A 25,333-nucleotide genomic window follows, 5' to 3' on the forward strand; every position below is an offset into this window, starting at 1 on the left:
TTTTACAGACAGGGAACTGAGGCACAGAGAAATTAAGGTCAAAAGTTTCCACTAATTTTGGGAGTCCAATCTCACTCTTATGTCCTGATTTTTCAAATTACTTATAGCACTTTTTGTGTTCAAAGTATAGCACCTATTGACATGAGTTGCAGCTCTGAGTGCTCAACACTTTAGCAAATCAGACCCCAGCATATTAAGGACACTCAGCAAATGAGGAACACGCCATCTGTGAAAAGTGACTTTCCCATGATCACATAAGAGTTCTGTGGCAGAAGCAGGAATAGAAGCCAGTTCTCCAGGGCAGCATTCAACTATGTTAACCATGAGACAGTCCTTTCTCCTCCTACAGTTCCAGCCTCATTCAGTACACATTCTTCATCTTCCTCAATAAATGAGGCAGGGATCCTACACACACCAGCCTTCTTTGCTACAGAATCCTCATTTATCCCCAGAGCAGGTACATCCAGTACACTGAATGAGGCAGGGGTCCTGTGGAGAATATAGTGACATGGTCCCATGCTAAACACTGTATCACAATGCATACACACACACGGGCTGAATTAAGGGGGTCACTGAGAACACGGGCTCCCTGCTCTTAGTTCTGGTGCCTGTTCTCAGTCCCGACCAGAGCAGCTGGGAACAGCAGTTTCATGGAAAACCTTTATGAGCCCCCATAGCCCTGAGCTGGAGCATACTCAGTCAGTCTGTAGGACTAGCACATGCGTAGTCTGGTCACACATGGAAACTGTGAAAGGCTTGGGAATGCTCAGTGAGGGCAGAATCTTCAGAGATGTAAGAAATCTCTCCTGAGCATGTGCAAACTGCAATTTTTCCTGGATTTATAATTTAGTCAAATTTGGGCAGATTTTCATGGGGATGGCAAACGATACATCCCTGGCACAAACGCCAACTCCCTTCTCCAAAGCATAGGATAGCTAGAGAAAAGATCACCACGTCAAAGAAAAGGCTGCCAGATGTTTTTTTTAACATGGGCAAAACATATTTTTCCTTAGCCTTGTTCTTGGAAACAGTTGAACCCTGGTTAGGCTGAAATTTTACACCAAAATAAATAAATAAACCCTCAGGCAGACATTTGCCCCAAATTCCAGCCCAAATAGATAAATTTGGCAAGCTGAATATAGGCAACTGAAAATAGAGTCTCATATTCGGAAGTGTTGGGCAAGCTTATTAATAGGCCATGCTATTAGCCCTGGCTATAGTTATAATACTAAAAATATTTTTAGAATTGTGATTGACATGTACATGGACTTCGACCTTCTGTTCTGTAACTGTTAGATGGAGCTAAAGACAAAATATCAAACAAAAAACTCAAATATTAAGGTGTATCATCAGATATTTAATAATCATTATGTACATATTAAGTTCTTTTGCATACAAATACTAATTTGAAATTTTACTCCAGTGACACACAGGCACCAAAAAAAAAGTCTCTAATACTTCACAGCTACAATTTTAGACACAGCAGCTTTGTTTTTAAATTGTACATTTGTCCAGTCTTCTCTCTCTCTCCTTTTAATTTTGTCAGTAGTGTTTGAGGATATTCTGTCACATAATTTAAAAACAGACAATACAGTTTTAAAGTTCTTCAGTTTGGTTTGAAATTAGTAAGTCCATAACTTACTTATAAGTGGAGATGCTGACTTCTATATCCTTATTATAGTATATCCCTTACCAGGAACAATACTGCACAAGCATTTGTGTGTTAAAATTTATTTTTTACGTTTTCTATTTACAAGGTTATGTCCTGCAGGCAAATGATGATACTTCTTATTCCAGTAATATTTTTGTTAACAGTTGCTATTTTCAGCCAATATATCTGAATTTTGGAATAGAATCAAATTATACATTCTAAATCCTTTTCTCTGGTGTAACTACTCCAGCACTGTTTATGATGATGTAATTTCATGGTCTATAAGTTGGAAGGTATATAATGAAATATGGTTTTACTGAAAATCTATCCAATGACAATTGCTCTACTTCGTGGATACACTATCTCATTATATTGTTCCTCTTTCATTTGAAAGCAAATACTTCTCCCATTTATCTTGATTGCTTATTTTGTTCAAACTCCACAATCTTTTATACCTTTTTAGTGGAAAGGAATTATAAGTAGCATTCTGGAATACAATTGTCTTTAAATCAATTATGATTTCTGTTACATGTCTTTCCCCCCTCCTCCCCCATTTTCCTCTCTCATGTAAAATTGTACTTTGTGAGAAGGTTGTGTTCAGTGCAGAACTGCTATGGCCATAGGAAGCTTTGATTTTTTCTGGCATTGCCTGGAGATCTTCATGCATATGATGGTATGGAATACAGTATGAGGGGAATAAGCAAGTTTGAAACCGACATTGCAATTTGTGCAGCTGGGTTTTTTTTTCCTTGCCCCATATTTGTGTGTCATACAACTCAACAAAGCCTGGAGTCATCCCCCCCTCCAGTACTATTATTGTTTGGATTTAAATTTGATTATCCATAGAATATCGAAATGATTTTCTACGTGCTTGCCTTTGCATGATCTTCTATAGAAGCTTACAACATCTGAAAAATACTTGTACAAGTTTTTGACAACTGATTTATCTAAAGTTGAACATCTTCCAAGAGAAATTATATTTTCTCCCTTAATAATCTGCCCTCTCTACTGATAAATGATGATTTGGCTAGAGCTCTCATTCCCTCATTTTGACAAGTTGATTTAACTAATACATTTATAAATTTTCTTAGATTTTTGTAGAATTCTTTAATTGGCAGTATTGGATCAAGTCACAATTATTACACTGTTGAAGACAGCATTCCCGATGTGAGTGACTCTGTAAAGCAGAACCTCCATCTCTCTCTCTCTTTCAGTGATTTTTGATTAGTCTGCCCTACTGCTATTTTTGTAGAGTCTTGTATTTTAAGGATCATCCTTTCTCTTTCCATCACTGACAAACTGATTTGTGTTCTTGAATTGAAAACATCTCCTTCTGTCCACCCTAAAAACCATGTAGCAACCTTAGATTTTTCTACTGCACAAAACAAATACTCTGTTCATTCTTTTACATTTTATTTTAACTGTAACCAGTCAGGCAGAAGACATAGGTGTCACCGTGGACAGCTTAATGAAAATATCTGCTTAATGCACAGAAATGATCAGTAAAAAGTTAGGCTGCATAAAGAATGGCATAGAAAGTACTGACTGTATTATAATGCCGTTATATAAATAATTGCTATGTTTTCCCTTGAATGTACTCTGTTCAATTCTAGTCAACCCTTCTCTAGAAATACATACCAGAAAAAAGAAGGGGTCCAGAGGTGGGCGGTGAATGACTAGATGTATAGTGAGACCTTCATGTGAAGAGCGATTGAGAAGATTAGGATTCTTAAGTAGAAAGCTGATGAACAGGGGATTGATTGAGGTATTCAGGATAATGAATGAGATACAGATGGTAACTCAGAAGTTCCCATTTACCTCATCTTGCAATATAAGAACAAAAGGTCTTCAAATGAAATTAAAAGGCAACACTTTTAAAACTGATAAAAGTAAATACTCTTAGTACACAACTAACCTGTGGAACTCCTTGCATCAAGAGATCACTGAGGGCGAGAGCTTAAAAAGATTAAAAATAGCACTTTGATGTAAATATAGATAGTGAGATCATATAGATAGATAGAGAGTTAGGTAGTATAAAGGATTTAGAACCTCATGCTGGAGGACAAGAGCCAATTGCTATGAGTAGGTTGTCCCCAATGGAATTTCTTGCATCTTAGTGTGAAGCACTTGGATCTAGCCTCTAGTGGAGACAGAATTCTAGTCTTGATGTACTGCTGGACTGATCTGGTGTGGCAGTTTCTGTGAATTTCTGTGTTTGCTAACATGGTCTCTTTTTCTCCAGGTTGAATTCTCCTATCCTCCCCTTATCCCAGGAGAAGGACATGACAGCCACAGTTTACCAGAAGAATGGAAATACTTGCCTTTTCTTGCCTTACCAGATGGAGCTCACAACTATCAAGAAGGTAAGAAACCAGATTTGAGGTTACAGCATCTGTGAGTGGGCATCTGTGGCAGCAGCTGGACACACTGGTTTCTACTGGGGGGGAAGAATCCTGACACTTGAACTGTTAACTAACCAGGCTTATGACTACTTTAATTCTATTAACCTTTATTTTGCAGTTTAGTCCACAACTGCAGAAGTGGATTTTACAGAAATGGAATTGTGAAAAGAACAACTTAAAATACCTGAGCCTTTAAACTGAACCCTGATCATGAGAATGCATCCAGCAGCAGGAAATCTTTGCTCAGTACAAGAGGTTCCTTTAAAGGTTACAACCTCACTTGCCTATGATTCTAAAATAAAATAATCTACACTCCTCAAAACCTTTAAAAAGGCAGAACTTCATGAAGGAAATCTGGTCCTGTAAATATTTGGAGGTGGGAGAAAAAGATGCATTTCGGTATCTTGTTCAAAGTGTGTGAACAAAGCAAATTATTTTTGCTTAAATAGATTAGTGGTTCTGAAAATGTGCTCTACAGATAGTCTGTGGAAGGCATATAGTGAGAACCAATTAATGAGGCTATGTCTACACTGCCAGCCGCACAGCCGGCAGGGCAGGATCGATTTTGTGGGTTTGACTGAGTGGCAGTAAAGCCTCGCTCAATCGAACCCGGAAGTCGACTCCGTAAATCCACCAGCAAGTAGTGTAGCGCTGTGTCGACAGGAGGGCATTTCCTGCTGGGGCAGCACAGTGGAGATGCCGCAGTAAGTAGACAATAGGAAGTCGATGGGAGATACGCAAGTTACTGTACGTAGCTTGCATATCTCCTATCGACTACCACCAAAATCCACGGCCAGTGTAGACCAGGCCAGAGAAGGGCAGGAGGAGGTGCTATGAAAAGTAGTGGCTTTCAGAATGAAAAGGTGAGAGAATCTTTTTGCCATTGTATTACTATTTAGGACTTGGCCAAGGCACAGCAGTCTACAGGTAAATATATCTATAAATGGTTTTGCTCTGTGTATAGAACAAAAAATGAAATATTTTATTTAACATTTTTCTTTTAATCTTGCTTTATGCTTTCTCCTGAAGAAGAGAAACCAAGGATCAATTTACACAAGCACCTTTGTCTGGGACATGCAGTTTCAAGTTCTGAACCAGTAGCAAAATAGCACTATAGACTCCAGAGAACCAGGGATCACTTGAAAATGAACACTTGAAAATGTTTTACTTTTACAAGTAATGCCGAAAGTTACCATAACTGAAAGATTAGAGGGAAAAAAATCTTTCTTTTCATTCCAGATTTTTTTATTTTGTGCATTTATAACAGCTCCTTTAATGCACTATGGTGACTTTCATTATTTCCCAAGTACAGTCAATTTGTCTGTTTCTCTGCACAGCAACAGGAGAGACAAAAACTTTTAAAAGGAAGACATTGTAAAACCCACAAAAGTACCCTGAAACTACTTTGAATTAGGGCTTGGTTTTGTTTCTAATTCAAATTGTGTGTCCAACTTTCTAAGTTTTAGAGGTATTTCATTTGGAATTGGTGGCAAAGGTATAGTAGTTGTAGCAAAAGAATTTATCTTTGCTGCAGTAAAAGGCCACTCCTTGGCCCTGTGTTGGGTCCTGACTTTGTTTCGTTTCTGTATTGTTAAATATCAAGAGATATACTGAGTGCATTCTAAAGCAGGAAGTCAGAGCAGGTGAGTGAAGTTGTTTCTACATTGGCTCAGTGCCACTGCCCTACACATGGCAGCTAAATAGTTGACTTTCTGTCATTTCATTACCACAGCAACAGGTCATTAGTGCATATTTTGAACTAAGAGAAATTGCTTCAAAACTAGCATAGCAACAAAGCAACTAAACCTGCTAAGTGGATATGCTTGGGTTTTATGGCCAGAAACACACTAAAGATTGATTTAGAATTAGCAAAATTATTTCAGATTAAGATTACTGTAAATGTACTGTAAACACATTGAGCCTGATTTCACTGTGCAGATTGTGAGTATCTCCCAGTGAAAGAGTTACTCATGTCTCATGAAATGGAGAATTAGGCTACTTGTTAATTATTGGCTTGGAGAGAGATGCACTAAAAATTCTACTAAAACCCTATCTGATCTCTGTAGAATGCAGTGAAATTTGTAAAAGGGACTAACTTCATATTACATAACTCCTTGTCTAAAGAGATTACCCCATATTTTTAAGTTCAGTTCTGTTCCATTTCATTATTATAAAATCAATAATCCATTTTAGTCACTCAGGAAAGGGTTTGTTTCATAGTGAAATACTGTGAACTGCAAAATAGAATTCTTCTAATGTTTTGCCATTGCTATATCTATACATTAGCAATTAACTGTTAATGGCAGTGGTATGTCTATTTGCATAATTATTGAATACTGTATTGCTTAAACTAAATACTATAGTTTTAATTGAAAGCTTTTTTTAGTGCCCTTTGTCATGTCATAGCATAAATATTGCTTATCTGGCACCTTTTGCACAGAGAGAAAATAAGTTGTTTACTAGTTACGGAAACAGTTTGGTCACAGATTTAGACAAAATGTCTTCCCTTCTGTAAGTAGAACTGTTGTGCTCACAAAACTAAGACTGGTAGGAACTGCAGTTTCTGCAGTAAAGCTTTTGTAAGTGAGAGTAATACATTGAAAAGGATGACTATATAAAATGTTGATGTTTTGTTGGTGGCTGATGAAGCTTTTTCTCTCCTTGCTTAGATACTGTGTTTTTCCACTTGCCACCAAGATGTGGACATCGATCGACAGTATATGGGGTCTCCTGCTATAGGCAGATTGAAGCCAAGGTAATGTATAGTTGCAAATGTGCAAGAGTAAAATTGTAGACTTGATACAGAAATGAATGGGTGAAATTTTATGACCTGTGGTATGGAAGAGGTCAGTCTAAATGATCAGAATTGTCCCTCTAGTCTTAAAACCTATGAATCTGAAAAGCAGGCACCTTGAGAGCTGAAGAATCTTTCTGTCTTTCCTTTCACCACCAGGAACAGTCTGGTCCATGTCAGTTTCCCTACACATCCCACTATACATTTTGGTTACAGAGAATCTACCAGGCAAGAGCTCCAAGAAATAGAAGTAAGCTGGCAGAATCTGTCAGGCTAGCTAAGAGTTTATATTGCCAGGGAAGTGGAACTCCTTGCTGGAATCAGGTTTAAATTATTCCAGTAGCAGCCCTTAGAAGATCTTTGGGTATTTCCTTGTTGTTTGTTGCACAGATATGCAGATTCTTCCCTTCATGAATCTTCTTTAATCCAGGAAAGATATTGGTCTCCTTTGCAAAAAGTATATTTTCAGGTGGACCTAAATCTTCCTTTGCACAAGTGTTCCATTAAATGCAGTTTTCTATTGCCTAAATCAGTTGGATTTTCAGGGAAGTATTTTGGGGCTGTAAAGGGTTGCAGTGTGTGTGGTCCCATGCTTTTTGGGGAAATTGTTTTGGGCTTGATCTGATATATGTACATTGTGCCTAGATTTTAAAAAGTGATGGGCACATTATAAATGTTTGTAGTTATAATTACTCTGTAATGTTATTACGAACTTATTTTAAAATATGTATAATAATATTTCCAAAGACATGCAACAATCTTGAATGTCTAATAGTTTTTAGGAGGAGTTCTGGATAACTCTTATGTTCAGAAGTCCCAAATTGCATCCTATGTACTTTATTTAAACTGTTCCCCATCACATTTGGATTACTTTAAAGCCTGTTTGTTAATTCTTGTTTGAATCAACTTTACAATATTAAATACATAATTGCAATTCTATTACTATTTGTACTGACTCCGGTTTATTCAATATTTGTGCAAGAGGTCTTTGTGGTATCCTGTGGTTAAAGCCTCTTTATATTTAACTATACAATTATTTTAACTTAGTTTTATTATACCACTGATTTCAGTTTCTGCTGTTTACTAACCATTAAGAGGGTAAATAGATTTTAAATTGAACTGTTTTGGAACAAGTGGAATATAAAGCAATCTGTGTTTTATGTAGCAACAACTTCAGCACTCTGCCCATCTGGCTTTTTGATAGAAGTGTGGGGCTGTAATTCACTTTCTTGCAATTTTGTACAATATAAGAGTATCATTTGATTTCTGCCTCTACCCTTTCTAGCTCTGCTGGTAAATGTTAGAACTATTTGTTCTGGCGGAGAGAGTAGATGACTCCACAGGTGCTGCCACTTCCACTTACAGCTGGTTAGAAGAAATGCCTGAGCATGAAACAAACTGTTTCCAGACAAAAGCTTTTCAACTGGTCCCTCTGTGTAGGTTTTGTGTCAGAGAAGAGAGGGGTTATGGCCCTTTGCTTGTCATACCTGTTTCTTCCCCATCCCATTGCCTTCTACTTATGCTGGTGCCTTTTACATAGTCTTCAGTACTAAAGACTATGCATATCTTCTCAAACTTGAGAAATACAGCCTAGGTGAAATTACAATAAAGTTGTTGCATAATTGGTTGAAAACTTCTACTCAGAAAGTAGTTTTCAATAGCAAACTGAGGGGCTTATTTAGTGGAGCTCCATAGGGATCTCTCATGGCTCCAGTACGATTTATATTTTCATTAATGACTTGGATAATGGATTGGAGACTATGCTTATAAAATGTATGGATGACACCAAGATGGGAGGGTGAAAACATTTTGGAGGACAGGATTAGAATTTAAAATGACTTTGTTAAATTGAAGAATTGGTCTGAAATCAACAAGATAAAATTCAGTAAAGACAAGTGCAAAATACTACATTTAGGAAGGAAAAATCATATGCAAACTACAAATGGGGAATAACTGGCTAGGAACTACTATGAAAGAAAATGATCTGGGGGTTACAGTGGGTCAGAAATTGAATATGGGACAACATTGATGCAATTGTGAAAAAAGGGAAATGTCAATCTGGAGTGTATTACAGGGGTGTCATTTGTAAGACAGGTGAGATAGTTGTCCCCCTCTACATAGCATTGGTGAGGCCTCAGCCACAGGAGTACTGTGTCCAGTTTTGGGCACCAGACTTTAGGAAAGATGTGGATAAACTGAAGAAAGTCCAGAGGGGACAACAAAAATGATAAAAGGTTTAGAAAACCTGACCTATAAGGAAATGTTAAAAAAAAAAAAAACTGCATATGTTTGGTCTAGGGAAAAGAAGACTGAGGAGGGGTGACCTGATAGTGATGATAATATGTTAAGAGCTGTTACGATGATCAGTTGTTCTCCCTGTCTGTGACAGGTAGATCAAGAAGTAATAGGCTTAATCTGCAGCAAGGGAGTTTAGGTTAGATATTAGAAAAAACTTCCTAACTATAAAGGTTACCAAGGGAGATTGTGACAAATGCCTGTTATGGATTGTGTAAGTATACTTAGTTGTGCCTCAGCATGGGGGAGTAGAAATGGACAAGATGGCCTCTCGAGGTCCCTTTTAGTTCAACATTTCTATAATTCTGTTTGCAACTACTGTCTGCACAGTGAATTGAGAACACAACTGTGACCAATTGTTCTGACTATTTGTACTGATGTAAAGCAGATTGCCTTAAGGTCTGATACTGCACCATTGAAGTCGATGGAAGTTTCAATGGCGGCAGCATGGGCGGGCCAGAGAGAAAAATGAGCTAGGCCAAGTGGCGTGCTCTCTACATATGCAACACATGCATTGTATGCCCCAGAATTCACACAAAATGTTTTAATCTACAAGAATTGCATGCAATCAATCTGTTCATGTCGGCTGTTGTCTTGGTTTGCTGGCAAAGCAGGTAGTACTCCAAGTTGAATCACATTACCTGGGCAACATCACTGTAGACAGCTGACTTCCTGACCAGCTGTGCACTGGAAAAAGTAGCTAAGGTATGCAAGTGCAGAATTGAGTAGTCTGTGATTGAACAGAGTTAGCAAAGTCAACAACTCATCTAGATGAACAGTTTGGTGCAAAATTTGTGATCTTTGATGTTTGGTGTTTGATGGGTTTTGTATTCAGCAGATTCATGAGATGTTAGAGCAAATTAGCTGAAAGCAACACATTTTTGACAAGTTTTGCAAAGAGGTGTCAGAGTTAGGTGCACATGAACCTTGGGGGAGGAAAAGTGCAAGTGAAGGCCAAGCAATGTATAAACGTCTCTTCTTTGAGGTTATTGACAATGTCAGAGAACATCTACTGGTACAATTTGAAAGTGTAGAGAAACTTAAATTTGGACAGTTGCTGGATCCAAAACAATTGAAGGAGTTCCAGACACATTTTCTGGTTGATGCTCTCGAATCTCTGGAGGAAGTCTCTCATCCAAATATTTTTTAAATTAGTAAATTGTGTTCCAACCTGTGTGCTGTGTACAAATGAGAACAGTGGCAAGGTTAAGGTGCATTTGACTTGCATAGAACTATTCATATGCTGGATTTACATACTTGCTTCTCTAAGGTCAAGTTGGCTGTCTTAATTCTGATTATTCCCTACTCTTCAGCCATGGTGGTAGAGTCTTTTTCTACTTTAAAGCGCATTTAGACATTCATGCACAACACCCAGGTTTGCAAGCACCTGTGCAGCTTGGTTTAACTGACCATTGAAAAGGAACTGCTTAGGTACCTGTGCAGTTTACCAGATTTTTGCAACTTAGTCACTGAGGAGTTGCTTACAAAAGATAGAAGAATGGATTTTTGATTTCAGTAGAACTGTTAGGTAATCATTTATTTGCATATTCTCAGGTTTCATTATATTTGGCGACTAGTATTTGGCAAAAAATGTATTTGGTTTATTAATCGCTGTATGTACATTAGAAAAAAATGTTAACTGTCATCTAAAAAGTTGTTGCATGCCTTATTAAACATGTCATGGCATGACACTGGGTAGGCCCATTCTTAAATAGCACATTTGGGGTTTGATCAGAGGTGATTTTATGGTAACTGGCTTTAAAAAATAATTTAAAAAATACGTATATGTAAAAATATTTTAATACTTTGTTTCTTAGGCACTGAAAGTGCGGCAAGCAGATATCACCCGAGAAACAGTACAGAAAAGTGTCTGTGTTCTAAGTCAGCTGGTAAGAGAGCTATTAACTAGTGCTTAAACTCTTTATATATATATATATATATATATATATATATATATATATAAAGAGTACACACAGAAAACTTGTTTGTTTGACACATTTTTATTTGGGAACTTTCATAATTTTAAATGTTTCTTGTTAGAAACACTTTAAAAGGTAACAAAATGAACATTGAATCACAGCTGTAGTTAAAAGGCTAAGGCACTCAAATTTTATTATAATTCTTTCAACTAGTATGTACTTATAAGAATAATTGTAAAAAGGTACTCCCAGCTTTTGCTGTGTCACTGGGAGTATCTTTTCCAGACCTGACGAAGACCTCTGTGTGTCTTGAAAGCTTGTCTCTCTCACCAACAGAAGTTGGTCCAATAAAAGATACACCTCACCCTTCTTGTCTCTCCAATATTCTGAGACTGACAGAACTACAACTACACTGTGTGTAAAAATACATGTCCTTTGTTACGAGTCTTGATATTATCTATTTGCATTTTTAATAATTGTCCCAAGAAGCCTATAAATAATTCTGTATTCCATTCAGTATATGCCTATGCTGCAGTTGGAAGTGTAATTGCAGCATGATTTGGCGTATCCATGCTAACTTTAGTCTAGCTACCATGACTAAAAATAGTAAAGCCATGATGGGTATGTACTTACCTTGCTAGACTATGCCACTGTGTCTTTACTGCTATTTTTAGCGCTGCTAGCTAGATTTAAGCTAGCATGAGTATGCCAGCCCACGTTGCTGTAATATCTCCAATGGAAGTGTAGATATACCCATAGTGATACTTCTTATAGGGAGGAAGGGTTATTCATTATAATATTACTAGTTATCAGATAATGAAAATCTTAGCAATGGGCAACTGTGAAATGAAGCTTTTTGCTAGTGGTTAGTGTATTATTTTATGTAGAATATGATATGTCTCTTCAAAACATATTAGGGGTAGCTGTCAGTTATCGGGAGGCCTACAGTGCAATGTAGACTGCTCTGCAACTACACTTAACACGCAGAGAAAAGGAATTCTTTACTGAGAGATGAATTCAACTTCATGAGCAAGATGAAGCAGGGAAGTTCTGGCTTATTCTAGCCACACAACACTACTGGCAGGATATTGAGTGGTAATGCTCTGTCTGCAAATGAAACACAGGATATAATTATTATCTGATTAAAATGCACAGTAAGGGCTTGTGTCTTTACAAACTACACTTCCATCTACTGGGGTATCTATCTGTATTAGAAGACAAAGACAGTTGGGGGTGGGGAGGGAAGACACTGGAAACCAGCAACAAACATGCTTTTTTCAGCTGCCTTTCATTCATGACATAACATGTCCACGTCTCTGTCTGTCTTACAAGCCTTTGTATGGGTTACTTCAAGCAAAGCTACAGCTCATTACACATGCCTATTTTGAAGAAAAGGATTTCTCACAAATTTCAATTCTAAAGGTAACTTTTCAATATATATTACTACAGTATAATGCTCCTTGTGTATGGCTATAAGTTTTACATTATAAACATTCTTCATTGTATTCATGTATGTATTGCATTTTCATTGGTGATTCTTCTATTCAACTATTTTAAATAATTACATGAAATAATATATTATACTAATGTAAATCTGAGAAAGGAACACTTTCTGATTAGTGGAATATCTAGGAACCATACCTTCAATGACCCCTTCAAAGTAACAACCCAGTTAGAATAAAAAATGTTCTTTTGTCTGTCCATCTTTTTTAAGCAAATTACTTTTTTATTTATTCTACTCCATTGGGTAGCTTCTTAGAATAGGTGTTACTAATCAGATGTGGTATTCATATGCCATTAATATTTTTTATTTAACTTTTACAGGAACTTTATGAGCATATGAATAGTTCTTTGGGAGGAACTACACTGGAGGGGTCACAAGTTTATCTTGGTAAGTGACTTTTTTATATAATGTTATATTAGCCAAATCGTTTCTTCTGAACTACTTTATGTGCATTAAAATTTAGCACTAGATGTTTATCTGCCTGCATGGTACTTCGTTATTTTTCTTTTCACTTATGGAGTTAAATCATTTTCAGGTAAACTACCCTCTACCTGTTTTTCCATAATGTGGGTCTCATTGTAGGTTGTAATCCAGAATACTTCCATGGTGCCTCTTGACATGATATACAATTAGTGAGTGAGCTGCTCAGCGGCTTCTGAAAACTATGCTCTTTTGCTTTATGGGGGAATTTTTCAATTGCACAAATGAGAGTTAGGCACCCAGTTCCTTTTGACCTAACTGCCCTTTATGCCTTGGAAACTCCCTCCCCCTCCTCCCCCATGCTCCACATACCATAGAAAGAGTTGTGATCTAAAAAGAGAACTAAAAGACTTTGTTTAATCAAATGCTCCCATAGGGAAATACTTAGGCCAGCTGGATTCAGTATGAAAGTAAATAGCCACCTTCTGTAATGCAGAGTCTCCATCTTACTCTCAACGCTCTCATTCTATGAAGGAAGAGAAGGTGGTTATGGTATGAGTTCTTTTAATGAAATCACCAGCATGTTTTCCATGAGAATGGGGAATCATCGTGTGTCACTTCAGCTTATGTAATTTGGCCAAAAGAAAAATGGGGGACAGGAAGAAATGAGTTGATACCTCTTGCTAAGCTTCACTAATGGATCTGCTCTCAATGTTTTAGGTCTGTCTCCTCGAGATCTTGTCCTTCAGTTTAGACACAAGGTACGTTTTAAAGCACCAGCACCAGCATGCTTGGGTTGTATCTTTGACATGGTAAAAGTGTAGGTTGCATGATGAGCAGCTGATAGCTAAGTATATGCACACATACACTTCTTCATATTTTAAAGGTCAGACTCGCTGCTGTACTGAGCAGCTAAGGAGCTGGATACAGCCTCCTATTATTTTCTGGCCTCAGGTGCAGGTTGGTGCAGCCTGGGAGTTGTTTGAGGGACCATATGCCATCTGGAGATGTGCTCCAGCTACTCACCCTTCCTGCCACCACACACTTCCCATATTTCCTTGTCAGGGGTTCTGGGGAGGGAGGTGTAGCAATTTGCTCTGTTGGCTCTACCCTTGCTAGAGATTCCCTTTTTCATCCTTCTCCTGCCCCCACTAGAAGTAGCCCCAATGGGCAGGTTGCAAGTACTCTTCACTCCCTTTGTGCACCAAAAAAACTTCACTCCCTTTGTGCACCCAAAACACCCAACCAAAAAAAACATGTACACCAAGGAATAAGAGATGGTGGTGCCAACCTACTTAACTCTGTTAGCTCAGTAGTTAGAGGACTTATGTAGGATGTGGAAGACTCAGATTCAAATCTCCACTCTGCCTGATTGGAGCAGGGGCTTGAACCTGACTCTCCTACATCCTGGGTAGATGCTCCAATTGCTAGGCTATAGAATCATTCTCATTGTCTCTCTGACCCAATGAATTTTTATATTTTATTGTTTTATGCAAAGTGGAACTGCTTCAATAGGAGAGCTTGAGAGAAACTTGCCTCAGAATACACCATAGTTAAGGTTAAGATTCTGTCACAGGTATTTTTAGTAAAAGTCAGGGACAGGTTGCGGACAATAAAAAAAAAAATCATGGAAGCCCGTGACCTATCCCTGACTTTTACTAAAAATACCCTGTGGGAGGGAGGACAAACAGAGCTTGCAGCTTCTCCAGCTCAGCCATTGCTCCAGCCCTGGGGGGAGCTGACCCAACCCTGGCTGCTGCTTCGGTGGCCCTGGGGCTGACGGCTGCTTTGGCCCTGCCTCCAAAGAAGTCCTGGAGTTCCCAGAAAGTCATGGAATCCGTGACCTCCACGACAGAATCATATCCTTAACCATAGTACAGTGCAGTGCAGCACTCATGCAGGGTTTATATCCCTGTTCCTCCCAGACAGAGTGGGAATTTGAAGCCAGGTCTTCCACCTTCTGGGTAAGTGCCGTAATCACTAACCTGTTGGGTAAATGGGGGACAGTGGTGTTACTACCTCCTCTTCTCTTTTGTGTGGGGGTTAGGCATGCTTAGAGCACAGCTACTGGATTGGGCAACTCACTTCGTCAGATGCATGAAGTGGAAACCGTAGACTGGAGGTTTGTGTGTGTGTATATGTATATTGTTTATATGTGTATATGTTTATTGTCCGCAACCTGTCCCTGACTTTTACTAAAAATACCTGTGACAGAATCTTAACCTTAACTATGGTGTATTCTGAGGCAAGTTTCTCTCAAGCTCTCCTATTGAAGCAGTTCCACTTTGCATAAAACAATAAAATATAAAAATTCATTGGGTCAGAGAGACAATGAGAATGATTCTATAGCCTAGCAGTTGGAGCATCTACCCAGGATGTAGGAGAGTCAGGTTCAAGCCCCTGCTCCAATCAGGCAGAGTGGAGATTTGAATTTGAGTCTTCCACATCCTACATAAGTCCTCTAACTACTGAGCTAACAGAGTTAAGTAGGTTGGCACCACCATCTCTTATTCCTTGGTGTACATGTTTTTTTTGGTTGGGTGTTTTGGGTTTTTTTGGTGCACAAAGGGAGTGATATATATATACACACACACACACACACATCCAAGGTTGTGAATAGGCCATTGATTAGAAGGTTGAGAATGTGTGAACAGTGACAATTACGTCTTGTAATGAGATAACTATTCCAAGTCCCTATTCAGACCCAGTCTGATGGATGGTTGTGAATAGGCCTCATCTACCCTAACTGAATTGACTTTGTTAGCACTTGTCCTCCCCATTGTTATGTTTCTCACGCTTGGATGTGTATATATGTGTGCGTGTGTGTATGTGTATATATATATATATATATATATATACCTCCTATCTGTGGTTTCCACTTCATGCATCTGAGGAAGTGGGTTGCAGGCCATGAAAGCTTTTGCCTGCAGAAATTTGTTAGTCTTTAAGGTGCTACAGGACTCTCATTGTTTAAATTAATTAATGCATCTCTGTGGGAGAGTTGTTTTGTGCATATGAAATTTTACGTGATTTATGTTAGAATATATATTTAATTCAGGATGATAGAACATAGTTTTATTTATTAATAAACTTCATATTAGGAAGAATGTAATTCTAGTAATCTCTTCCCATGGGGTACTGTTTTTAATGGATGTTCAGCTGGAACAAATAGAATATCAAGACATGCTGTATCCCAGAAGTTTTCATTGGTTAGATGTACTTGATAAATTTTGGAAATAATGAAATAGCTACAGGAAACATTTTTAATGAAAGATGAACTTAGGTATATTACACATATATACACACACACACACACACACACAAATGTGTGGGGTTTTTTCTCTGTTAGCCATCCACCATGTTAATTTCCCCTGTCCCTCCTTATTTTGCAGGTCTTAATTCTTTTTAAGTTGATTCTTCTGGAGAAAAAGGTAGGGTTTGTGGGATGAGGGGGAAGATTTAAATGGAAATATAATTGTTGGATGTAATTGTTTATATGAAGCTATTGAGCATATGTTAGTGAAAGATGAACGTTACACTAACTGTATCTGGAGTAAAACACAATGCATTTAGATACAGGTATAAGTAAAACTGGAAAACTTTACCTGCTTGTTTAACTGCTCTTTGTGTGCATTGGTGTATAAATTCTACTCGCACAGTATTGATTTTTTCCATTATAGACAGCTACTTCAGAGCAAAGGCAAGTAAGCTTTGGTAAATTTGGGTAGAGAAATTTTCATGACAGGTTTTAAGGGGTTCATGTACGTATCAAAGCCACTGCAAGAATTGATACAAATGATAAAGAGAAATGGTTAACTGCATAAGAGAATGGATGGGAAATATCAGGACCTAAATAGTGCCCTCACCATTGTAGCGTGAAAATTCTTACCTAGTACATAAGGCCCAGCAAAATAGAACTTCATTTAAACATAAAACCAATAACAGTAGTATAAATACCAAAGGAAGCAAGCATGCACAGCCTTTTTCAAGTGTTAGATTTTTGCAAATTGTATGGATACTTATCTGAAATGTTTATTGAGTATCCAAGGTCATGTTTCTCTAGTCATGTTAACTTCAATTCACAGTAAATAAAAACAGATATTAAAAGAAGTAAGTCAACCTCATTTCAAATCCACAGAGAAGTGTAGGTCTCAGTTATATTTTTCTTCAGGCTACCTTACTGCCTAAAACAGGTGCTGTCTTGGCAATTTAAGAGGAATCTGGAACATATACAAAGAGATAAGAAATAGAAACAAAAGAGTACTGATTTGTAAATTCCTATGTTGGGACAAGAACTTCCAGTAAAGTAACTGAATATCAGCTCACGGATACATGACCATAGGAATCTTTTTTTCCTACAACAATTATTTTCATGTTAAAGGTAAAAATCTTACTTTGCTTCCTCAGTCAACAAGCTACATTATAAGTTCATCTCCTTGAAAGAAATTATTTGAAGTTGCCTTTCTAGGACAATTATAAAAAAAAAATCATTCATTGAAGGGCAGGAAGTAATATCAACACATCAGACATGAACACAGTTTTTATCAAGGTTGCTCAAAAGTCAAGGAATGCATATGTTGAGATTGTCTAAATCAATTTAAAAATCTAATCAAATTAGCTCAGATCTCTAACATAGACACACTTAAACCAGCTTAAACAGTGTTTATATAGATTTAGCCCAAGTTGATAACTTAATGACTCGAGGTCAACCAATGTAAGCAAGGGTTAAACCGGCTGAAGTTTCCGTTTTGGGGCTTTGCCACCAGTTTAACTAGATTTATTTCAAGTGATTTACAGTTGTAGAAAAAGTATTTGAGAAAACATGATTGTGTAATTAGACGGTGGAAATGTTAGAAGTAGGTAGACCTAAGATTTTCATATGCAACCTTAATTGGAGCCTTTTGTACTCTTCCCTCCCCCACCCTCACCACCATTGCTTAGCCTTGCTACTTTAACGTACTTGCAGTGTAGTTTTTTTTTTAATGGATAGGTATTTATGGTTTTAAAATAACTAATTGTATTGTAACATGAGAATTAATGGCAATGTGCGGTGTTTGGGTTTTTTAAACAATTTAGGCCCAAACCCTGCAATTGGATTCAGTAACATAGGTTCCCTTGCCCATGTGAAGCCCCATTGTCTTTATCTGGGCTATGTAAAGGCAGAGTCATCTACACTATCGAGTCTGATTGCATGATCGAGATCCCAGTGTCTCATTGTTTACTTTTCATTTGCCAAATCTGACTTGTTGAGTTTAATTCCAAAAAAGTCAATATCAGTGCCTCATGGTAAGCTTAGCAATAGTCTCAGAGTACACCAGAAAGCCTGTCAGTTTAAAATTGCATACATGAAGTCATACATACATATAAAACATTAGTTTCAGTAATCTCAATGTAATCATGAGGTAGGGTTTGTTTCACTTTCTACATCAGTCTGTTGAAAAGTTTCCAAAATATTTCAAAAGTCTACTCCAACTATTTTAAACTTTAGAATTAGAAATAATTGTTTCACTTTACATTGATACAATAAATGTTTTAGAAACTGCCTTGCCTATTTGATTGATTTAAAAACTGATTATGGGATCATTTCATAATTACAGCTAAACATTCTAGTATATGTATAGTACTAAGCTATAATTCCATTCTGAAACTGTACAAACCGCAAGACACAAATTCCCAGGAAGAGTGGAGAGAAAAGCTTTCCCAGGCATGCACAAGTGACTCAAACATAAGTTTAATTTGAAAAAGCTGGATATCTATTGAATAATTGCGGGAATTATTTCTGAATTTACAAGCAGAAAGTGAACCATGGCAACTGCAAAAAGAGAGAGTGCACTGTTTTCCTGTACTACCAGCTTTTAAACAGGTGCTAAGGTTCCAGAATAGTTGTAGGGAAACCTGTACAATCAAAGACCATAAATGTACTCAGCCAGTATGCCCAATAATACCACAAGTTTTGGTCAGAATGATGCCTTTGTTCTGTGGATCAGCTCCCATTAATCCACAGATTGATGCCTGTCCCACAGGTAGGAGGAAGCATGTCTCCAACTCCCAACTTCTGCTGGGTTGAGACACCACCTCCAGATGGTGGTCATTTGTATATTTATAGCCAGGGTCACCCTATTTGCTGGCTTGTTAAAGGGGGAAAAGGAATCGATGTGCACCCAAATAAACAATAGGAAAAACACTAGAAAATTATGGAAAGCATTAACCTTAAACATGTAACATACCAAGCCACAAACAAAATTTTGGCCATCTGTTGGAAGAAGAGGTATTCCTTCACATGGATGGGTTTTAAAAACTGTCCTGACTGCCTGATTAGGGCAATCCTCCAGTCAGCTAAAGGCAATGTGGCATCTCTCCCATTCTTCAAGAGTGAGCACCAGCAAGGACCAGATTGTAGAAGGTCATTTTTGCAATTCCATCAATCTTTCAGATTGTAGCTAGTCATTCTTGCCATCCCTGAAAATGATCCAACCTACTAGTATTGGATTGAATTATCCAAGTATAGTAAATGCTTTGTCTTCTCTTTAAGTATTTATCTGAATAAAAATATTATGGGAGCTTATATCAAAGTGAAATTCTCCATGAACTGATTTTTAAATTTTTTTTATATCGATAGATAAATAGATATAGGCATTAGATATCCTTGGATTCCTTTGTTTGCTTATTTTTTCTCTCTGACTTAAATTGTCATTTTAATCTTCCCCAAATCCCTGTTCCTACAGGTGTTATTTTATATTTCTCCAGTAAATAGACTGGTGGGAGCACTGATGACTGTCTTATCTCTCTTTCCTGGTAAGTAAAAGCAGGTTTGGGCTGTTTCTTTCTTGTGTAATTTCTGCTCATAACTGAAATTGACAGTGATATATTTTGGAGGGAGGAGGCCCAATTTATGTGACGGGGGGTTGTATTGGTATACTGCCGGAGTGCAGTAGCCACAATGAATTCACATATAAACCTGTGAAATATTTTTATGACGCACACAACCTCATAACACTTGATATTTATATAGTGCTCCTTACCTTAGTAATAAGATACTGAAGTTTATTTTATCTCTGTAGGAGGCATATTGGGCACTCTTGATATGTGAGTGAATAATAAGTCTTTGGCTCTGTGTTTCTGCCAAAAGTATATCAAACTTTAAATAACACTTGTCAAGGCAGAAGATCAGTGCTGAGCCATTTGGGCAGAAGTGGACTAGATTTTTAAAGTGGCTTAGAAAAATGCATGACACTTACTTTTGTTTTGATATACTTTTGATATACTTTGATATACTTCGCCATTATCAAAAATCACTAAAATCTTTGAGATGATATTTGTGCATGTGTTTGTCCTTTAGGTATGATTGAACATGGTCTTACTGACTGTTCACACTACAGACCAAGAAAGAGTGTATCAGAGGATACTGGCCTGCGGGAAGTTACTCCCCCTTTAGAGGATTATGTTTCTGTGTCCACTACTGACATTTCAAATACAAACTCAGGAACGGGAGAGGAAGGCAGGAAGCTGTCAGGAAACCATGTACGGGAGGCTAAGAAAACAGATGTGCCTTTATCCCATTCTGAAAAGAATTGCAATAGAGCACAGTCTTCCAATGGCAATGGACAACATTTGACACCTCCTTCCCGCACTTCCCCAGAGTCTTCTGAGAGCGACTGGGAGACCTTGGACCCTAGTATTTTGGAGGATCCCAACTCGAAAGAAAGAGAACATGAAAATATGACATCACAACAGACTGAAACCCTTTCAAAGGAATGCACAACCTTGGAAAGCCTTCCAATTACTGTGCAGCCTCAGGCTGAAACAGGACATGTGGTTCTTATTCCAGGATTAGTGTCTGGGTTGGAGGAGGACCGATATGGCATGCCATTGGCAGTTTTTACTAAGGTAAACATTTTGATCATTATACCTAGTAAATATTTACCAATGCTTTCAGGCCTAAGTTTTCAAAAGTGACTAGTGATTTTTGGGTGCTCAGCCTGAAGGCCATTTAAAGTATAGCTCCATATTCAAGTGCAGACTCTGACAAGTGACTTTATTTTTGTAAAATAAACCCTCCCCCACTTTCCTGGATGCGTTCTCCACCCCACATGCATATGCACTACTTCACATGACTTACCACTGTTCAGTTTATTTTTCTAAGTCATGTTGTTAACAGGCAGTGACGCGCAGACACTCCTTGATCAATTAGCAGCAGACACCAACAGTTTCTCCCAGCTGCCCTCTCCCCCCCCCCCCACATATTGTTTCTGCTTTACTTCTGAAGAACTTGTAAATCTTAATTTATTTAGTAACTTCTTTAATTAATAAAAAGGAATGTTGTGTAAGTGCAAGTGTTTCTAATGTAATTGTAAAATATGATAACACAAATATGAGGGGAAGTACTCATTTAGGGTGTGTTACTATGTATACCATCCATTTAGGCTTTTCCTAAAGTTCTGTTTATTGTAATATGTAAGCACTTCCTACACAGATCTGTAAGATAAGATCCCTAGTGGACTTCAAGGAGTTTTTGGTTCTTCTTCCCATCTTTGATAAGGAGGAGTGACTTGGGGAATATCTCTTAGTTTTATTTAAAAAAAAAAAAAAAATTCAACCCATTTGTTTCAAGTAGGAGGGCACTGTGTTTGTTCTTGCTCTCAAGTAGTCCTCTTGTTTGCATTTCAGATTACCCTCTTCTGGGGACACCTTGCTTGGCTTGCAGCAATGAGGCAAATAATTTAAACATGACTCAGCAAATTAAAAATTAAACACACTTAAATCTAACACAGGTCTTGCTCATACTGCAATTGGAAATAAATTAGAGAGAAAATGTTTGTATGTGACACACGTCATCTTTGTGCACTTGAACCTTGAAACAAAACAAAACTAACAAATGGCAGTGCAAATCACAGCACAGTGACTTGCTGCAGCAGAAGACTGAAAAAGGCTGGTTTCTGGACCCTTGTAAATTGGGGTGTCTGACCATTTACAGAATGACCAGGCAGTAGGATCCCCTGGCAAAAGATGCACTTAGTTATGGAGGCAAAGGGATGCAGTCAACTCAAAAATAAATTTCCATTTGAAAATATTGTACCTAACTATTGTTACCAGTAACCCTTAAACATGCTACAGGAGAGAGGGAGAGAGTTTTCTCATTTATTATGTGTATTTACTGGCTTAATTCTTTTGTTGATGGGCATTGTCTGTCTCATGCAATATCTTGATGATGCCTCATAGCGGCCTTCGCACTTTTGTCTAGGCCCTGCTAGTAGGTATGTGTGAGTAACAGTAGCAGCACAGCTGAAAATGGAGAGATTACAGTGTTATGTGCATAGAGGGGAAAGGGTTGGGTATGGGTGGAATGGGTCTGAAAATTAGGTGAGTCTAACCTTAGTTTTGAATCTCAGGATGCTAGGCATGTCTATTTAAAAAGGTTTGTCATATACTAGGACACTGATCTTCCATGACCACTTTTGCCTAATTTCTGAATCTTGGAAATTAAAAATGTGAACACAAACTCATATTTCAATATCATCCTTTGCAGTTATACTCTGAAGTTCTCCACATGTTGATAGAGCCCTGAGATGAGTTATGTCAGATAACTCAGGGTTTTTTTTATATATTGTGAATGTAGATGGGAAATCATGGTAAATATCCAATCCTTTAAAAAATGGCTTTTGTGATAGGAATTGGGACTGACGTTGATAGCTTTATATCTCTGGCTTTTTAGGGACTAATGGAATTGTTAGAATATCTTGAACTGGTAGTTGTAGAATTAAAACTTGTTTTTATTAAATTATGTTCTCAATGTTCCAATCCCATTGGATCAATAACTTATATTAGAAGCAATACATTCAATTGCTGAAAGCTAACAGCTGAAATGCCATCTTCCCTGTACTGCCACAACTCTTCAAACGAAACAGCTCTTCATCAATGATTCCCAGTTAGATGCTTGACCAAAAAAAAAGTGTCAACCTTCATGGTGCTATGCCAAGCAAACTCTGGCTCTAATGGACCACCAAAGATGCAAATTACACAGTCAAGAACTTGCCACAGAAAACTCAGTCGTTGATCCTCCAAAGTTAAAATTTAGAGAATTTAGAGTACACGTGACTTGAAGCTGCAATCATGCCAACTAATACAGATATATAGAGGATCTACTAAATGACAACCAAATGCAAAAAACAGAAGGTGAATGAGATAATATATTTTATTGGACCAGCTTCTGTTGGCGAGAGACAAGCTGTCTAGCTTACACAGAGCTCTTTTTCAGATCTGGGAAACTTACTCAGAAGGCAGGTCTACACTTAAAATGTTGCATCGGTGCAACTATACTGCTGTAGCACTTTAATGAAGATGCTCTATGACAGTGGTACTCCTGGCGGCATAGTTCATCCACCTCCCTGAGAGGCAGTAGCTATGTCAATGGGAGAAGCTCTCCCACCAGCATAGCATTGTCCGCCCTGGAGGTTAGATTGGTTTTTCACATCCCTGGCTGATGTAGTTATATTGATGTAAGTCTGTGTAGACCAGACCAGTGTGTCACAGCTAAATACAAGATGGAACAGATTGTTTAGCATAAGTAAACAATGTTTAACACACATTTCAAGGGACCATTCAAGGTGAAGTGGCCTGTTAACACTCCTTCAGTCATTAGGAGGAAAGGAAGGGGGTGGGGGAAAGCAGCTGCAGGGGGTGTTGTAATAAGCCATAAATCCAGTGTCTCTGTTCAGTTCATGGTTTTTAGTGTCTAGCAAAGTTTTATGAATTTAAGCTCCCAAGTTTGTCTTTTGAAGGTGTTGTGCAGGTTTCCTTTGAGGATGAGGACTGATAGATCAGATATAGAGTGATTGCTTTGTGAAAAACGTTCACCCACAGGTGATGTGGTGTTTTTGTCTTTTATCATTTTCCTCTGTGTGTTCATTTGAGAGCTTAGTAATTGTCTGTTTGGTTTCACTCAAATAGCTGCTGTTGGGCCATTTAGTTGTGGAAGGTATATATAGGACCCATGGATCTTGAAAAGTTTGTTGTGGGGGATGTTGATCATCATAGCAACAGAGATATGTCTGTAGGTTTTGTGTTAGTTCTGGGGTGGTCTGGTACTGCTTTGGGTATGTCTTCACTGACAGTTGCAAATTTGCCACCGTCAGATTGATCTGTCCGGATCGATTGAGTTGTCAGTAAAGACCCACTCAATCGATCCGGAAGTCGACGCAATAAAACCATCCCCTCAAGTGGTGCAGCGCAGTGAAAATGCTACATAGAAGAAGAGTTACGAAGTTGACAGGAGTTACATAAGCTACTCTGCGTAGCTTGTGTAACTCCCATCAACTGCCGCCGAATTTCCAGGTAAGCGTAGACCTGGCCTTTGAGTTGGTGTGTCCTGGTCTGTGAGCAGCTTGCTTCTGATGATGAGTTTGGAGAGGTTGGGAGGTTGTTTGAAGGTCAGAAGAGAGGGTTCAGGAAAGATTTCTTTTAGGATGGGGTCCCCATCAAGTATGGGTAGTAGTTGTTAGATACCCAGTTTGGGTTCCAATGTGCAGTGGTAGGGGTGTGCGGTTGGAGGGGGTTTTATTTCTGTATTGAAGCAGGTTTTCTCAGGGTATTTGGGTGACCCATTCCATGATGCAATCGACTTCTCTGGTGGAGTGTCCTTATTTGGTAAAGATGATTTTGAGTGTGTTAAGGTGAATATTCCAGATTTTCTTCTCAAAGCATATTCTGTGGTATCTGAGTGCCTGGCTGTAGATAACCACCCTGAAAATACCAAGAAATTGGTTACTGGATCTGTGAAGGTAAGTGTAGTGAGCTGTGGATTTTTGCATATACTTGTAGGATTCCATTGTTGAAGCTGATCATGGTGTCCCGGAAGTTGTTGATGTTGGTGTGGGAGTGTTCCAGAAAGAGTTTATTGGACAGGTGGTGGTTGTTGAAGTTGTGGTGAAAATCTTAGGGAGTTTTTATCATCTGTCCAGAGGATTGAAAATATCATTGATGTATCTCAGGTATATCATCAGTTTCATGATAGACAAATGATATACTGGAGGATACATGGATGATATTTTCATCCTCTGATCAGACTTAATACAATGATAAAAGACAAAAGCACCACAGCACCTGACTTATCTGACCAACCAGTCCTCATATTCAAAGGAAACCTTCACAACACCTTCAAAAGACACTGGATTTATGGCTTCATAAAACATCCCACTAACAACCCCAGGCCAACAGCTTTCTTCCCTTCCTTTCCTCCCTGTGACTGTAGGGGTATTAACAGACCTCTTCACATTAAACGGTCCCTTGAAAATGGGGGGGAGGGGGAATCTTTTTTAAGATGGGTTTTTAAATGGAGAATTAAAAAATTTA

The 25,333-nt window shown here is 38.1% G+C and overlaps 1 protein-coding gene across 2 annotated transcripts in view; it reads left to right on the forward strand.

Annotated features, from left to right (window-relative positions):
• AVL9 (AVL9 cell migration associated) overlaps positions 1–25,333 on the forward strand; it is a 61,821-nt gene that overhangs the window by 19,458 nt on the left and 17,030 nt on the right. For both annotated transcript variants that reach the window (XR_010922419.1, XM_067562474.1), the window contains exons 2-10: positions 3,894–4,014; positions 6,723–6,808; positions 10,960–11,031; positions 12,394–12,483; positions 12,886–12,952; positions 13,706–13,746; positions 16,378–16,416; positions 19,711–19,780; positions 20,325–20,872. Coding sequence is in view for 1 of the 2 variants with exons in the window: in XM_067562474.1 (XP_067418575.1) it covers positions 3,894–4,014; positions 6,723–6,808; positions 10,960–11,031; positions 12,394–12,483; positions 12,886–12,952; positions 13,706–13,746; positions 16,378–16,416; positions 19,711–19,780; positions 20,325–20,872 (1,134 nt within the window). In the remaining variant the exon portion in view is untranslated. The remainder of the gene's footprint in view (positions 1–3,893; positions 4,015–6,722; positions 6,809–10,959; positions 11,032–12,393; positions 12,484–12,885; positions 12,953–13,705; positions 13,747–16,377; positions 16,417–19,710; positions 19,781–20,324; positions 20,873–25,333) is intronic.

This window comes from Emydura macquarii, unplaced genomic scaffold (genome assembly GCF_026122565.2).
Source record: "Emydura macquarii macquarii isolate MOO-44397 ecotype Brisbane River unplaced genomic scaffold, CSIRO-AGI_Emac_v2 contig_2432, whole genome shotgun sequence".
Classification (NCBI taxonomy): domain Eukaryota; kingdom Metazoa; phylum Chordata; order Testudines; family Chelidae; genus Emydura; species Emydura macquarii.